Source organism: Physeter macrocephalus, chromosome 9 (assembly GCF_002837175.3).
Source record: "Physeter macrocephalus isolate SW-GA chromosome 9, ASM283717v5, whole genome shotgun sequence".
Classification (NCBI taxonomy): domain Eukaryota; kingdom Metazoa; phylum Chordata; class Mammalia; order Artiodactyla; family Physeteridae; genus Physeter; species Physeter macrocephalus.
The window spans coordinates 97,847,230-97,863,351 of NC_041222.1; the positions used below are offsets into that span (position 1 = coordinate 97,847,230).

Below are 16,122 nucleotides of genomic sequence, written 5' to 3' on the forward strand. Positions count from 1 at the left end.
TGGAGCCCTGGTCCGGGAAGATCCCACACGCCGCGGAGCAGCTAAGCCCGTGCGCCACAACTACTGAGCCTGAGCTCTAGAGCCCGCAAGCCGCAGCTACTGAGCCTGCGAGCCACAACTACTGAAGCCCACGCGCCTAGAGCCCGTGCTCCGCAACAAGAGACACCACCGCAATGAGAGGCCCGTGCACCTCAACAAAGAGTAGCCCCCGCTCGCCACAACTAGAGAAAGCCCGCGTGCAGCAATGAAGACCCGATGCAGCCAAAAATAAATAAATACATTTATAAAAAAAAAAATGGGCTACAGGGATGTATTGTACAGCACGGGGAACAGAGCCAATATTTTGTGATAACTGTAAATGGGGGATAACCTTTAAACATTGTGAATTGCTTTGTTGTACACCTATAACTTAAATGATGTTTTATATCAACTATACTGCGATTAAAAAATAAATTTAAAAACAGGGAGCATTGCTAAGGAAGAAATTAGCGCTTTCATATTAAATCCACTAAGGATGGTAGCCCATGAGGACCCCATGCTGACCCCCATGTCAAAGGCCAGAGAGAAAGAAGGAATAAAAGATAATCCAAGATGCTAGTAGAAGGACTGGTAGTAGGCTCCAGGGTGGACAGACCCGATTTGTGTCCTGGCTCTGCCCCTGATGAACGCCGGTGGCTCCGGGTGGGTTCCTTATCCTCTACCCTCGGCCTCCTCATCTCTCGAACAGGGACATCACTATGCCTCCTGAATAGGAAGGACTGGAGAATTAAGTGAAGTGTCAGGCACAGAGACTTTACTCCCCAGGTACCAGGTGCAAGTTGGTGAGCAGTCTTGTGTCAGTGGTTAGTTTTTCTTGGAAGTGTGGTTTACTTTTAAACCATGTTGTTGCTGGGGCATTAAAGTTGTATACGGAATAAGATGTACACGCAGTTGAATTAATAAAGAAATATAATTATACATAAAAGGTCCAGTAGCTCTGTCTCTCAGGCCTGAAAGAATGCTACCTTCTGGTGCTCAAACAGGTCTCCTCAGGCACCCAGTGCCGCCAGTTCTAGGGACAGGGATGGGCGGAAGGGAATCCACGGACTCCAAAGGACTGACTTTGGATCCCTTATTCTTAAAGAGAGATAGAAGGAATTTCGTGGCAGTCCAGTGGTTAGGACTCCACGCTTCCACTGCAGGGGGCACGAGTTTGATCCCTCGTGTCGGGTGACCAAGACCCTGCATGCCACGCAGCGCACCCCGCCTCCCCCGAAATGAGTACCTGTTAAAACAGAGATAGAAACATCTCAGTAGCAATGGAAAAGAAAAAAAACTGTCTAGAAACCACCATCCTGATCATTTATTTTGAGCTTATACTGCATGCTGGGGTGCCCACTGGTTCCCCTCCCCGCCAAACACACACAAACCTACTTCCCTAAATACTGAAAACACACACGAGGTGTTAAACGTTTTTTCAAGTTTTCTGAGATGCAACTGATAGCTATCAACAAGCACTGGCTTGGAATTTACCCCTGGGTCATTCTGCACACTTTTTTCCATGTGAAACCAAATTGAGGAAACATATTTAAACAATCTGAATTTATATACTGCTTGAAATTCACGCTGTGGGGCTTAAACAAGACTGGACCCTTCACCCACCCCTTAGCTGCAAAAATACTATTTATTTTTCTTGCAAATGGACCATATATGAGGGTAAAACAAATGTCTTTCTGTCTTGAGATGTGTATATGTAACTTTTTCTTTTTTTTCCTGGCGAAACTCTCAAAAGCCAAACATCTAATAGAATGACTGATATCACCCTTGCCTGAAACAAATAACAACAAAAAAACCTTTACCTCATATATAGCACAGGGAACTCAATACTCTGTAATGGCCTATATGGGAAAATAATCTAAAAAAGAGTGGATATACGTATATGTGTAACTGATTCACTTTGCTGTACCCCTGAAACTAACACAACGTTGTAAATCAACTATACTCCAATAAAAATTAAAAACAAACAAACACCTTTACTTCTCATCAAGCAGAAATCAAGAGCTCTGTATTCTAGCCCCAGTTTGGCCATGACCTAGCTGGGGGACTGTGGGAATTCTCTCCAGCTCTCTGTTCAGAGGACCCGTTGGGTGGGCTCAAGGGTGGGAGAGGAGTTGGTTTGAAACACCATCCAAACCCTGTGACTCCTCTAAAACCCTATGACTCTAAAACCCTATGACTCTAAAACCCTATGACTCCAGGCCAAAACATGGGTAAACAATTACAAGATCTTGTTCTGAAAAATATTTTAATGTTTACTTAAAACGGGGGTCCTGAGAAGTCTTTTCTGTGACGCCCTCTTCAAAGGAAAAGCCCTAATTTCCAATTCTGACCTGAGGTGGGGGTCTTTGTTGTTTTTCTCATCAATCCCTTTAACGTAGTAACATCCCCACCTGCTGGAGCTTTAGGATTTTGCTGCTAAAGGTGGGAGGTGTTTGGTAAAGGTTCCAGGCCTTAGGTGCCACAAGCTGGGTTCCCAGAGGAGGGTTCCTCCTCCACCATATCCTTTTTTGAAGGAGGGTGGAGCCCTGTGCTGAGAACTCCTTCCCACCCATTGGATCTCACGGTGGGGCTGCCCTGGGCCCAGGGAATGACTAAGAACTCCCCAGAAGCGGGCACTCAGCCTGGGTCAGAATTTCCACACTTTTCTGAAAGATGATCCCTGGCTCCCTCTTCAGAACCTCAGTCCCAGGGATCCAGTGAAGGCCTCTGGGACCAGAGTTCCTTAGAAACCTAACCAAGAGTCTGACTACAGTGTGGGTTTGGCGTAAGCAGAGGCAGGCCAGGGGGTGGAGGCCATGGGAAGGCCCAGGTCTCAGCCTTGAACTGCTTCAGCGGCCCCCCTTCAGCCTCAGGCCCTTCCATCCATATCTCCAAGTGGAGGCATGTCTAGGGCGTTTAAGGAGCCCAACCCTCCTCTTCAAGACCAGGGGCCTGAGTTCTCATTCCAGAATCAGAGAAGGCCGAGGCCTGGGTTTTCCATCCAGCCTCTGCCTTGGGTGTCTCCTCTCCCCATTTCCAGGCCTCTGAGAACGGGAGATGGATGGATGGCCGTCCAGCCTGGTGCTTCTGCGATCCCTTGTGCCTCCCACGCTGTGTACGGCCGCCTGTCTATGGGGGCCGTCCCTGTCCCCACTTTCCAGCTCCATCACCAATGGAGACATTTTGGGGTCTTGTCAGGGGGCTGTTACGTGAGCTCTGGCTCCAGGGAGGGTACAGCATCTTCAGGGCAGTCCCCGAGGAGGGGCCATCCAGAGCTGACACGGGCCTCTTGCGGTGCAGTCAACAGGCTCCGGGGTCAAGTGGATTAGCTGCCCTTCCCCAGGCCCCTCACCCGTGCCTGGGGGAGCGCCCCCAGGTGGCTCAGCTCCCCCCCTCCCCATCCCCCTGCCACCCCACGCACACACAGTGCCCCTAGCCTCAGAGCCCAATCCCAGTGCAAAGCCCACCCAGCTGGGCCCACAGAGGCAAGGTAAACAGTGCCGCGAGCATCCCTGGGGTGAATGGTGACTGACAGCCATCACCTCTCCCAGGCTCGGCTAGCTCAGACCACACCATCCTCTCGAGTCAGCTGGAGAACAGCTGTCACAGAGTCCTGACCAGCACCCCTGGGTATGTGGGCAGCGTTTCGGATTCCCCTCTCAGAGGTTATCTTCCCACAGTCCCTCCCTTCCTGCCACCCCATCAGGAGTTATTGAGCTCACACAGCTAAATGCTACAGTCCTTCTCAGCTGCACTGGCAGCATTCCGTCAGAAGCCAGTCAGCAAAGAGCAGCGGAAGGCAGCCTTCAAGAGACAAAGTACTGGTGCCCAGCCCTTCGATAAATGTGAGTCAGGTCTATCACACGCATCCTAGATCAGACCTAGGCTCCCTTCCTTTGCCTTCGAAATTTTCTTTTGGCTCCTGCAGGGTCCAGCAGATCTCAGCTAGCCGGGACGCTCCCAGTTAAGCCCTTGGCTGTCCTTGGAAGGGACTCTACATGATGCTAGAAAGACTGAGAAGCGCAAAGACTGCCTTGTGGATTACAGCATCTAAGGTAAGGTGGGCATGTGGAGTCCAGGGTAGACACAGGTGTACCTCCTCCTCAGGGACACCCATCACTTTAGAGTGACAGAGAGCTGTCACGTACACTTTTCCTGTCCGATCCTTAATCACTGCCCTGGGAAAGGAAAGGGTAGAGGAAGTAGGAGGCAAGTTGAAGTTTCAGGGACCTTGGAGAAGGGCATTATTCAAGAGCAAGGTCTCCTGGTCCTGCATGGCTGGGATGGAAAGGTCATTTTAAGGACCCACTGAAACCGAAGATCAGCCTTCAAGAAACCCTCAATCTGGGTCCAAAGTGTGCTTCTACAGTGGTACCTGTCCCTTTCCCCAGGCCCAGCCTTCCTAGGCAGCCCCACACCGGGGCCCAGACGCCCTAGAAGTGGGTAAACTGCTTGAGCCTTCACCCAGATGGCAGCATTTCAGGGCCCAGCAGATACTATATGGTGGTATTTTTTTGAATCTTGGCTAGGAGACTCTATTCATTGAACCTTGGCTGGGAGGCTCGCTCTTTTCTGGTACTCTATCCAAGGTTCTACGTGGAGCCCTTTGTGGGGGAAATAAACCCTGGAAAAGAGTGTCATAACTAGATAAGCTGGCTTCCCTTGTAAACATTTTAGGAAGGACCCTCGTTGGAAAGATGCCCATTCCTGGACTCAGTGGTCTTCCAAATAATGAGATTTCCAGCCTCACTGCTCAGTTAGTGGCAGAGGAGGAAAACAAACAGGATTCTGCTTCGCCTCTACACCTTTCCCCATGAGGTCTTGCTGAATTTTAACAAGGTCAGTAACTGAATTTTAGCAAGCATCTCCAATGATGTAAGTCTGTCTAAATTGGTGTATCACATAGGATAATGATAATAAACACTTACTGAGTCCTAACCACGTGTCCTAACCACCTGTTACATGGATTAACTCATTTAATTCTCTACAATGGCTCTATGACATAAGAATGCTTCTTCTCCCCATTCTATAGATGAGAAAACTGAGGCACACATTACATAGTGAGGTGGCCGGAAGGAGCCCATGCAGTCTGCCTCCAGTCCCTCCCACACAACCACTGGGTTTATACCATGTCTGGAAACGTGGCCTGTGCCCCTGGGGTATAATTCTCTCTTACTGGATCAGCTGAGCCCTGGAGTAGACAGGGAGCTCCTTTGACACCGGAGCCCCAGCCTATGGCTCCAGCCTCCAGCCACCGAAACTTGGGTTGCTTGGGCAACAGCTACACCTGTGCTGACACAGAATCCAGTGACCCCAACAGAATTTCCTTACTGGCATCCCCTGTTCTGTCTCCTTTCTCTCCTTTCTCTCCTTTTGGACCTCGGTCACCTGAAACAGAGGAGGAAAACGGGCATTAGAAATGGAAATAAATCCTAATTGTAAATAAAGTCTTACCTGCAGGAAACATCAACCCAAGACCAGAGAAATCCTCAGGGAGGAGCCCGCAGCCCTGGAGGGCATGCATGGCTGAAAGGGTAAGAGCTTGGGCCAATTATGTTGCCTATCTGGTCCCCTTTGGAAGCAGGGTGGGTGGGCACCAAGCCAAGAAGTTTCATTCCTTCCTAACTAAAGCACAGAGGAGCAGTGCAGCACAGACTAAAGGAGTACATGGTATCCCACAGGAAGAAGACAAAGCAAAGATACTCCTATTAAACAGCCAAAGTTTCAGAAGTCCAAATCCAAGGTTGTTCTAATAAGCAAGGAAAGAGAAAAGAGAGGGAGGGTCTTCAGTTACAAAGGGAGAGACATAGGTTCTATGTCAGGCAGATTTATCAGTGGAGAAGGCTATAAAACACGAGGGAGAGTTTCCAGGGAATTGTGGAATTTCCTTCCCAGGATATGGTTAAAACAACAGAGCTTTTTTTCTCAGCTAGCATCTCACTCTACAAAGAAGTGGAAGGGTCCTGACACCACTCAAGGGGACATTAAAATGACCAGGGAATTCCATCCAATTGCCTCCAGAAAGATATCTGCAAATCAAAAGCTTATGGCATATTCTCTCATGAAAAAAAGCAAGCCAGCAAGTTCCAGGGGAGGATGCCTCATGTGTTCCAAGTTTTGAAAAAAACAAAAGCAACCATGTATGTAAATATGAATGTGCTTGGAAAAGGGTCTGGCAGGATGTGCTCCAAAGTGTTTACAGTAGTTATTCTGAAGAATAAGTGCTTAAGAGACCTAGGGGGAAGGCACTCAGTTTTTACTTTATACATTTCTGTATTGTTAAGTTGTTTTCAATAAGCATGTGCTGCTTTTGTAATGTGTTTTAAAATCGATTTTTTAAAATGTGGATCATAAAAGGAAGGAAAACCTCAGTCTGTTTAATCACCAACCAGAAAGTAGAATAAAAGTTCCCAGTGATCCTAGATTAAGAGGTCATCCTAGATGTGGGGTGGGAATGATTAATAGTACTTTTCTTTTTCTTAGTTTTCATTTTAACAAGTGAGAGAGCCTGGGGAAAGAGTGTCAGAGTTCCTCCTCTTCTGCAATGGTGCTAAGAGTTCTGTACACTCTTGAAATGAACGTGGAAAGACGGGACTGACTATAAAGTGGGATTCCCTGAAAATGAACAAGATGACTATTAATGGGAAGGAAAAAAAGTCCGAAGAAACACTATTGGCAATGGAAATCTGAGGATTGATTAAAGTTTTAAATATTTGGGGAATAAAAAGAATATGAGGAACTGTGAAGAATCTGGCAGTATTGGGGGCAGGGGGCCATCCTGGGTCTGTGTTTCTCCTGCAAGCCCGCCCTCCTGGCCTGGCTTCCTCTGGTTACATCACCGAGCTGCAACCAATAGTAACACTCCCTTGCATTTCTACAGCGCTTTGGAGTTTACTGTGTTTTCAGTCATATACATTCCACGTGATCCTCGTGACAGCCCTGTGAAATATGGTATCAAGAGGCTCGCTAGTTTGGGGATGAGGAAACTGATGCTTAATGGGAATTCCCTGGGCAGTCTGGTGGTTAGGACACGCGCTTCCACTGCGGCGGGTGAGAGTTCCATCCCTGGTCAGGATGAGCTAAGATCCCGCAAGCCCTGCGGTGCGGCCAAAAAAAAAAAAAAAGAAAAGAAAAGAAAAGAAAACAAACTGATGCCTAATGAGATTAAGTGACTTGCTCAAGGTCACTCAGCTTGTCAGTGGAAGAACTAGAATTTGAACCCGGTCCACACTCCAGTGCCTACATTGGTGCGCAGGGGCTGGCGGTGAGCGAGAGTGAGCTGAGATGCGTTGTTACCTTTGAACCCACGCATGCCCATCGGTCCCATGGCTCCCAGCTTCCCTTCGTCGCCCTTGGGGCCGGGCAGTCCTGGGGTCCCTCTCTCCCCTGGCAGACCTGGGGAGACAAGAAAGTTTTGGAGCTTCAGACTTAGAACTGGAAGGGCCCCCGGAGGCCATCGTCTGGCTCAGCCACAGACCTCAACCATGCATCCTCCTGCTATCCCTGCTTCCTGATTCTTCTCAGTTAAAGATGCTGCAAAGACAGTGTCCAAAAGGTCAGCACAAACCCTCCCCGTCAGCACCTTTTATCCAGTGAGGCTGAACCCGTCCCCCTGAAAGGTCCAATTCTATTGTGAGTGATGGTGGAGGTGCCAACCTCATTTGGGAGCTGTCTCTATACCTCTAGCTTTGCTAGAGATTTAGACTTGCAAAATTTTTTTGAGCCTTTTGAATGTGGCAGGCACTGTTCTGGGTGCTTTCCATTACGTATCTTATTTAATCCTCCCCATAAACTGAGGTATTATCTCACCTGTGTTACCAATGAGAAAACCGAGGCCCAGAGAGGTTAGGTAACCTGCCCATGGTCACACAGCAGAGAGCGCTGGAGGCAGGGTCCTATCCCTGCTTGGTCAGCTTCATCTCAGCTGGGTGAAAAGGGCTTACTGGTACTTGGGGTAGGAGGAAGATTAAATCACTCCCCATCCTATGTAAGAAAAAACCAGAACGGTCTCTTCCTTGTGGTAAACACAGGGAAGTGTAGAGAAGGGGAAGGTAGGCTGAAGAGGAGGCAGGAAGTCTGCAAGCTCAGTAACTGGGGCAGACAGGCTGCTGTCACATCAGTCGCCAGGGCTCCTGGCCACAAGGCCCCGTGGCAATGGCTGCACGTCACCATGGAAAGCCGGAGTCAACAAGTGGTTTCACCCAGTGAGGCCTCGGCCCTGGAGGCCTGACCTAAGCCCACAGTTATCTCTGCAAAGCAGGGCACTCTAATTAACTAATTAATTGTACTTTCCTGCTTTGAATGTTAGTTGGTTTCCTTTGGCCTTTTTCCGTGACATGGAGAAATCTGTCTCGCACTTATGATTCCTCCACCGTAAACATCAAACGGCTGGAAGAGGATGGGGGCCCCAAGAGGGTGGAAGCACCTCAGACGAGGGCTTGATTTCTTTATTTTTTTCCCTAACGCAACACTCCTGGAGCCCAACAGCCCTGCTGCCACGGCATTCTATGTCTCCTGCAGGATATGCCCAGGGATCCTGCATCCCGTCATTGACTAAGGCAGAAAAGGAGGTTCCACAGCTCTGGGAGCCCCGGGGCATCCTTGATTCTGAGTTTAGGGAGCTGTGCTGAGAGGTGGAGGCCAGGAGTGGAGGCCAGGCCGTGGGTTCTGCCTCCACCAGCCTCTGCCTCTTCTCCTGTTCTCAGCCTCCTTAGAGATTTAGGAAGGGGGTGGTTTGGAGGTATAATTCCTGACATAAGTAAGCCGACACCTTTCCCCTGATAAACCTCCCCGTTTCTTACATCACTTAGAAGACTCTACACTACCTTAGAAAAACGCTGCTCACAGCAGAGGCTCGGGAATGGACAGGCTGGGATGCAAAATTTGGTAAAGTAACAGAACGGCAACTCCCGAGACGAGGCATTGAAGACGAACATACTCTTTCCAGAAGGCCCCAGAGTACCCTCCCCGCCAGCTATTGGACCTTCTGGGCTGTCACTAGTGCATGTAGCAGGGTGGAGAGGGCAGGTATCTACTGACCGGGGCAGGTTCCACAGGAGGTAGGGGGTCAGGTGCTGGGGACTCAGGAAACACTGAGGGGACACAGCATACTTGATGGGTTGCTCTGGATCAGGGGACACCCTCAATACATTCCAATGGCCCTGGTCACAGGGACCCTGACTGCTGGGGTGGGAAGTGGCTTCAAGGAGTTGTGAGCCTCGTGTGTACCCTTTTTCTTCAGGTCCTGGTACTCTTTATGGAAAAGGATTTGCTCCATCCTATTGTTATACCAATAACCTCTTAGTCTCTTAACAGAACAGGGCATCTGAAGCTGAGTTGATCGGGTACCGTCCCAGGAGCCCCATCACCGATACCAAAGAGAAAATCGAGGGTCAGGGATGGATAGCAGAGCCCCTTCCCTTCCTGATATGTCCAGTTCCCTCCCAGGGGCCTCCCCGTTACCTCGAAGTCCAGGTAATCCAGGGATTCCAGGCTTGCCTTCTTTCCCTTCATCCCCCTGATCGCCTTTGGGGCCCGGTGGTCCTGAAAGGGTTACAAACAGCACTAAGGTTAGAGGATGGCTTTCTGGAGTAGGTCACCTGCGGAGGAAACTCCCTCCTAAAAAGAGGAAGGGTCAGCATTATGCTTTGGATGCACACAGGGCTCCATCTAGTCCAGCCGTGTGTGTGCGTGTGTGCGTGTGTTTGCACTGGGGAGGTAGGAATCAGGGAAAGCTTCCCGGAGGAAGTAACATCCAAAGTGAAATTGCAAGGAGGAACAGAAGGTGGCTAAGTAAAGAGAGGAGTGGGAGTGTGTTATGGACTGAATGTCTGTGGCTCCCCTAACCCAACACCAAATGCATACGTTGAAGCCCTAACGTCTAACGTGCTGGTATTTGGAGACGGGGCCTTTTTGGGAGATGACTAGGTTTAGATGAGGCCATGAGAGTGGGGCCCCCATGATGGGATTAGCGCCCTTAGAAGAAGAGACCCCAGAGAGCACTCTCCCTCCCTCCCTTCCTCACGCTGGCACTGACGAGCATGCTTTCTCTGCCATAGGGGGGCACGGCAAGAAGACAGCCATCTGCAGCCAGGAAGAAGGCTCTCATCTGAACCCAGCCCTGATCTCAGACTTCTAGCCTCCAGAACTGTGAGAAAGGAATGCTGTGTAAGCCACCCAGTCTGTAGTATTGTTATAACAGCCTTAACTAAGAGGAAAAGGGGAACGTTCCAGGCGGAGGGAACAATCCCTATAAGAGCTTAAAGGTAAGGAAGAGATCTGTGAGTCATGATGGGATTAGAAACTGCGGGTGGGGGTCCCATGACGGGATAAGAAGGGTGAGAAAGTGGAGGGTCCTGGAGGCCTGGTGTAAGTGTGTTGAATTTGACCCTGAGGGCACTAGAAGCCACAGAAGGGGCCTGAGCGAAGAGTGTGGTCATATCTGCACACAAGGAAGACTGCTCAGGCTGCAGGGTTGGAAGGGGATTGGAACAGAGGGAAAGCAGAGGCAGGGAGGTCAAGGAGGAGGCTGCACCCCAGGTGAGAGGTGGCGGAGCCCTGTATTAGGAAAGTAGCCGTGGTGAGGGATGTGAGTGGCTGTTAGGAAGTAGAAGAGACAGACCTTGGCTAAACTAGGTGAAGGCAGGGGAGGCGACCAGGATCAGGTTCAGATCTCTGGCTTGAGCACCTGGATGGAAGAAGAGGTTTCGAACTGCTCCTTAGCGGGGCTTCCTTCCGTCCAGCATCATGGCAGGGATTCTAGCCTGCGTGATCAGACTCAGTCCCCACATGCTGGGTGCTGAGACTACACAGCCAACTGGCGAGTGAGGGAGCCGTGGTTTCAACTCAGGTCTGCCTGGCCCTGTCCACCCTGCCTTGCCCCTCATGCCAGACCTCCTGCCATTCCCAGAATGCACCCGAACCTTCCTGCACGGCAGCCTGCTGTTCCCAGACTGGCGAGCCAGAGGCGCCCTCCCTGCCAATCTCCTATGGCTACTTGCCCCTCAAGGATGCTCATGACCACCTTCTTGGCCAAACCTTCTCTGATCCATCCTTCCTGCCGCAAGCGGGCATGGCCTGTTTGAACGCACGTCCTTGGTGCCACTTGACGTTTATTTCACACTGCCTGGTCTTACAGTCCCAGGAGTATGTGTTCTCTTTTTCCCGAGAAAATGGCCAGCTCCCTGAGACAAGACCACATCCTTGACATCCTCGTACTGGCTGTGAAGATCCAGACTCTGAATTGCCCTGTTCTGGCTGCTCGATGAGAGAAAAAAGAGGACCAAGGAAAATGCCCAAACTGTATTGCACTGGGTGGAAGTGTGTCCCCTCCAAGTTCACGTTCACCTGGAACCTCAGAATTAGACTTTCTTTGAAAACAGGGTCTTTGCAGATGTAATCAGTTAAGATGAGGTCAGATTGGAGTCGGGTGGGTCCTTACCCAATGACTGGCATCCTTATAAAAAGAGAAAGCACAGACAGCTGGGCAGAAGGCCAGGTGACCATGGAGGCTGAGACTGGAGTGATGTGTCTACAGGCCAAGGAACGCCAAGAATGGCTGGCAACATCAGAAGTTAGAAAGAGGCCAAGAAGGATCCTCCCCTAGACCTTTTAGAGGGAGTATGGCCCTGTGGACACCTTGATTTCAGACCTCTGGCCTCCAGAACTGTGAGAGAATACATTTCTGTTGTTTTAAGCCACCCAGCTTGTGGTGCTTTCTTATGGCAGCCCTAGGAAACCAAAACATGTACACCCGCAGCACAGCAGGCACGTCTCGCACAGTAAATATTTGATGAATGAATGAGTATATGAGATCAGAGGGTGTTAATACACACAAAACAGCCAGGTGGCCAAGATCAAGACGTACTGATACATTCCCAAAGTTGACACTGTCCGCAGACCCTAACCAAAGTTGACAGCTGCTAAGAACACGCCTAAGATTATACAGCAAAGAAAGACAGAGTGCAGAAGCAAATGAGCTTTAACAATGCCCATTCCAACAATCTCCTGGCCAGGTCAAAGCTGCAGCAAAGGGAGCTGAGAGCGGTTCCTGGATCTCCATATGTCATGGGCTGTCACCGGGCTGTCACCCTCCCCCTGCCCCTAGTCCACTCCATCCCTTTTCACTCTTCTCTGCTCCCTCCAGGCCTCCCCATGGGAAACCCAGCACTCCGGGAATCAAGCAGGTCAAGGATACCATGGACCACGCCCTCCATTTGTTTTTGTTTGTTTGTTTGTTTTTGCGGGTACGCGGGCCTCTAACCGTCGTGGCCTCTCCCGTTGCGGAGCACAGGCTCCGGACGCGCAGGCTCAGCGGCCACGGCTCACGGGCCCAGCCGCTCCGCGGCATGTGGGATCTTCCCGGACCGGGGCACGAACCCACGTCCCCTGCATTGGCAGGCGGACTCTCAACCACTGCGCCGCCAGGGAAGCACCAGCCTCCATTTGTTTTATTCGCTCTGATGTGGGTGTGACCCAACATATGGACCTTCCCGGGAATAATTCTGGCAAAGAGAGGATGCTGCCCGGTGGCCTGACCCCGATGGTAAGGCATCAAGGTGGCAGAGATCATTTGCAAGGTGAGGTTTGAGGATGGATATGGAAGATCTTAGGTTCAGGTCCTGGTTCTATAAAATCTAAGTAAAAATCCCTTCGTCTGGCGTTTGTAGTGAGGAATAAGCGAATTCAGGGACATGGTGGATATAAACAGGCTTGGGAAGCTTTGAGTGGCAAGGCCATCCCTGACCATCTGTACCTCACTTTTCGTAATGCTTCATCAGAACTATTTGGAGATGGTTATTCCAGGCTCTGAAATCACCCTGCCAATTCAGGGAGAGCCAGATCCAAAAAACATCCTACACATGGAGAGTTTTTAAGACATAACTAAGTGGTTAGTGAAGCCCTTTACTAGAGATTAACTGGGAAGAAACTGGGGTAGACAGTTAAGGTGGGTGCTGATTTCCAAGCCTTAGTCATGTCCTCAGGTGGTACTGGCCCGGCCGACTCAGAAGAGCCTGGAATGCAGTCAGTCTGAGTCTCGTGGGGCCATGCTGCCTGCAGCTCTGAGGATCAAGTGCTTCTTTAAACCAGTGCTGCCCATGGGTGATGCATTCTTGCAATCTGACTTTTTGTCCTTTTCTCAGGAGTCCAGGTTAACAATCTGGAGCTTTCTTGGACTCCTCCCTTTCCTCTGCCCAGCCCCCTTCAAGGCTGTCATCCAGGTGATCCCCATGTCATGTGTCTGACTCCTTCCTCACCGCCTCCCTCCTTGGCTCCAGCCTCTCTCTCCAGCCCACTGTTGCTGTCTGATTAATCCCATCAGAATCAAGTGAACTCAGAGCCCTTGGAAGCCCCTCACACCATGATGGGCAGCCCCCTCTGTTGGGGACCCCCTGAAAATCATTCCCAACCTGACCCCTTCTTCTGCAAACTCACGGCCTGATGCTTCTCGACACAAACTCTCTTCCACCTCAGCAAAAACGTTCTCCTCGTGGTGTCCCCAAATACTAGCCATATCTTTTCCTTTCTAAGAGGCCCATCACTCTCAGCCCTGAAGCTCACCTTCACACTCATCCCTCCCATCTCTGAGGGCACCAGGGCAGAACCCGCAGATCTCAGAACTGGAAGGACCCTCAGGCATCACCGTGTACGAACTCCTCAGGGGAGCACCAGAGCCTGGTCAGGCCACCCTGTGCCCACACGCCAGCTACTGTCACTCCCCTTGGACTGTGGTCCCCAAGGAGGACAGGCGTATCTAAAGGGCTGGAGCCCCACTCTCTGTGGCCCTGGGCCTCACGTAGCACCCGGCACACAGGAGAGATTTCAAGGAATGACTTCTGGGCAGTCGTGGAAGCTGTTATGGTGTCAGTGGTCCCAGTGGTCCCCAGATGAGCATTTTTAAAAATTTTTATTAAAGCATAGTTGGTTTACAAGGTTGTGTTAATTTCTTCTGTACAGCAAAGTGATTCACTCATATATATATATATATATATATACCCTTTTTCATATATGGCTTATCACAGGATATTGACTATAGTTCCCTGTGCTCTACGGTAGAACCTTGTTGTTTATCCATCCTAAATATAATAGTTTGCCTCTGCTAATCCCAAACTCCATCCCTCCCACATCCCCCTCTTGGCAACCACAAGTGTGTTCTCCACAACTGTGAGTCTGGTTGTTTCATAGATATGTTGATTTGTATCATATTTCAGATTCCACATATAAGTGATATCTTATGGTGTTTGTCTTTCTCTGTCTGACTTACTTCACTTAGTATGATCATCTCTAGGTCCATCCATGTTGCTGCAAATGGCATTATTTCATCTTTTTGATGGCTGAGTAGTATTCGGATGAGCTTTTAAGCTTCTCGGCTTACGCTATCATGTCTCACCTTGTCTACCACTGGAGGAGGCCAGGGCAGAGGTGGGCTGGGACAAGGGGAGCAGAGCCCACTTCTCCTCAATCCTGGAAGCAGTCCAGAGCCCCTCCACTGGGCTTCCGGTCCTGGGTGCCAGCCCCTCTCTCCCGCCACCTCCCACAGGAGGCACTGGGAGTGAGAGGAGGTGGGGAGGGAACCTCCTGGCCCTGGGCCCGGGTCCCCCTCAGAGCCTGTCCACTGGTCTAGCCCACCCCCCATGCCGCCCCCAGCACAGCTCTGCCCTCCCTGGGCTGCCGTGAGCCGCTCCAGCTGGAAGCATCTCCGGCACAGAACAAAGGGTTTGGGACTGAGCATTTGGGAGAAACACCAGGATTCTTCTGGGGACCAGCCAATGGGGAGGGAAAAGCAATCCGTTCTCCCTTCCCGGATCCTGGAACGAGAGACGGGGTGGGGGACTCATGTGTGCTGGAATCTAGACAGTGCCCTGCCAAGAACAAATGATCATGACAGCTGATGCCTCGGGCCCGAAGCCAGCAGAACAGTGACCAAGCTCGTAATGTAAACACCACTGCAGAACCACGCTAATCCTGGGGCGGCTGCCAGAGGTCGGGTCCCTGCTTCCATTGCCCTGATGTCACTGGGGCTCTGCAGTCTCAGCGCTATGACGTTTACAGTATCAAGAGCTCTCTCACTTCATTTCATGCATCCTCTCTGGGACCCTGAGCGTGTGCATGGGGCCGTGGCCCGGCCTGCAAAGCCAGCTTTCTTCTGAGCCTCAGGCAGAGGGCTGGGGGGCAAGGCTGGGGGGCTGCTAATTTCCACAGCAGGCGCTCCATTCCCCTCCCAGCAGAGCCCCCTGCAGCCTGCCCCGGGGTTGGGGAGGGCACCACCAGTCCATGCTTCCTAGCCCGTGGCGGGATAGAAACACCTCCGTACACAGAGACGCCCACTGCCTCCAGGGATGCAGATCCCTGTGCACCAGAGACCAGGGCCCACCGTTCCAGCCTGGAACCCAAGACCCCATTCCCGTTATGAACACTTGTTGAGTGGGACTCTCTACTCTGCTAGATGGTGTTTTTTCTCGAAACAGCAGCCCACAGATAAGTCTGCTCTGTCAATTTGCTTTCATGAATTGAGAGATGAATCTCCCAGCCCAGCCGAGGCACTGGCTGGGGATTTGACGTAGGCAAGTCATTTCCCCTCTCTGAGCCTCAAGGGCCTCGACTACAAAATGAGGGCAGTGGACTAGGTGATTTCAGAGCCCTACTGTCACTCTAACCTTCATGAATCTATAAACACCCGTGTAGCGAATTGAGCCACCTGCATGTGGCTGGGGAGTCTTGCCTTCAGGCCTTTGCTCACACACTGCCCCCTCCTGGGACGCCTCCCCTCTCTGGTTAGCTTTCCCCCTCCTGGGATGCCTCCCCTGTCTGATCATCTAAGTTCTCTGCTTCTTTCAGAGCCACAGAGAGATTTCAACAGACTTGATAAATGCTGAAAATCCAAAGCAGAAAACAGAAAGCCCCACCGTGAATGTACACAAAAGACAAACCCAGAGGCAAAACTCATAGAAAACTGCGTAACAAAGTGAGAGAATGAAACCGTTTGGGGTCAAGCTCAAGAATAACAAAAACAAGCTCATATTTGAAAAATATACATAGTGGGGTATTTGTGGATTCTGAGCCAGGAAAGGGCAAAGAGAGAGAGAGAGAGAGAGAGAGAGAGAG

General features: G+C 50.7%; 1 protein-coding gene across 1 annotated transcript in view; it reads right to left on the bottom strand.

Moving 5' to 3' along the window:
- Positions 1-16,122, bottom strand: part of SCARA5 (scavenger receptor class A member 5) — a 120,462-nt gene that overhangs the window by 30,924 nt on the left and 73,416 nt on the right. The window contains exons 5-7 of the mRNA XM_024130905.3: positions 9,481-9,561; positions 7,315-7,413; positions 5,350-5,406 (exon numbers count right to left, since the gene is read on the bottom strand). Coding sequence (XP_023986673.1) covers positions 5,350-5,406; positions 7,315-7,413; positions 9,481-9,561 — 237 coding nt within the window. The remainder of the gene's footprint in view (positions 1-5,349; positions 5,407-7,314; positions 7,414-9,480; positions 9,562-16,122) is intronic.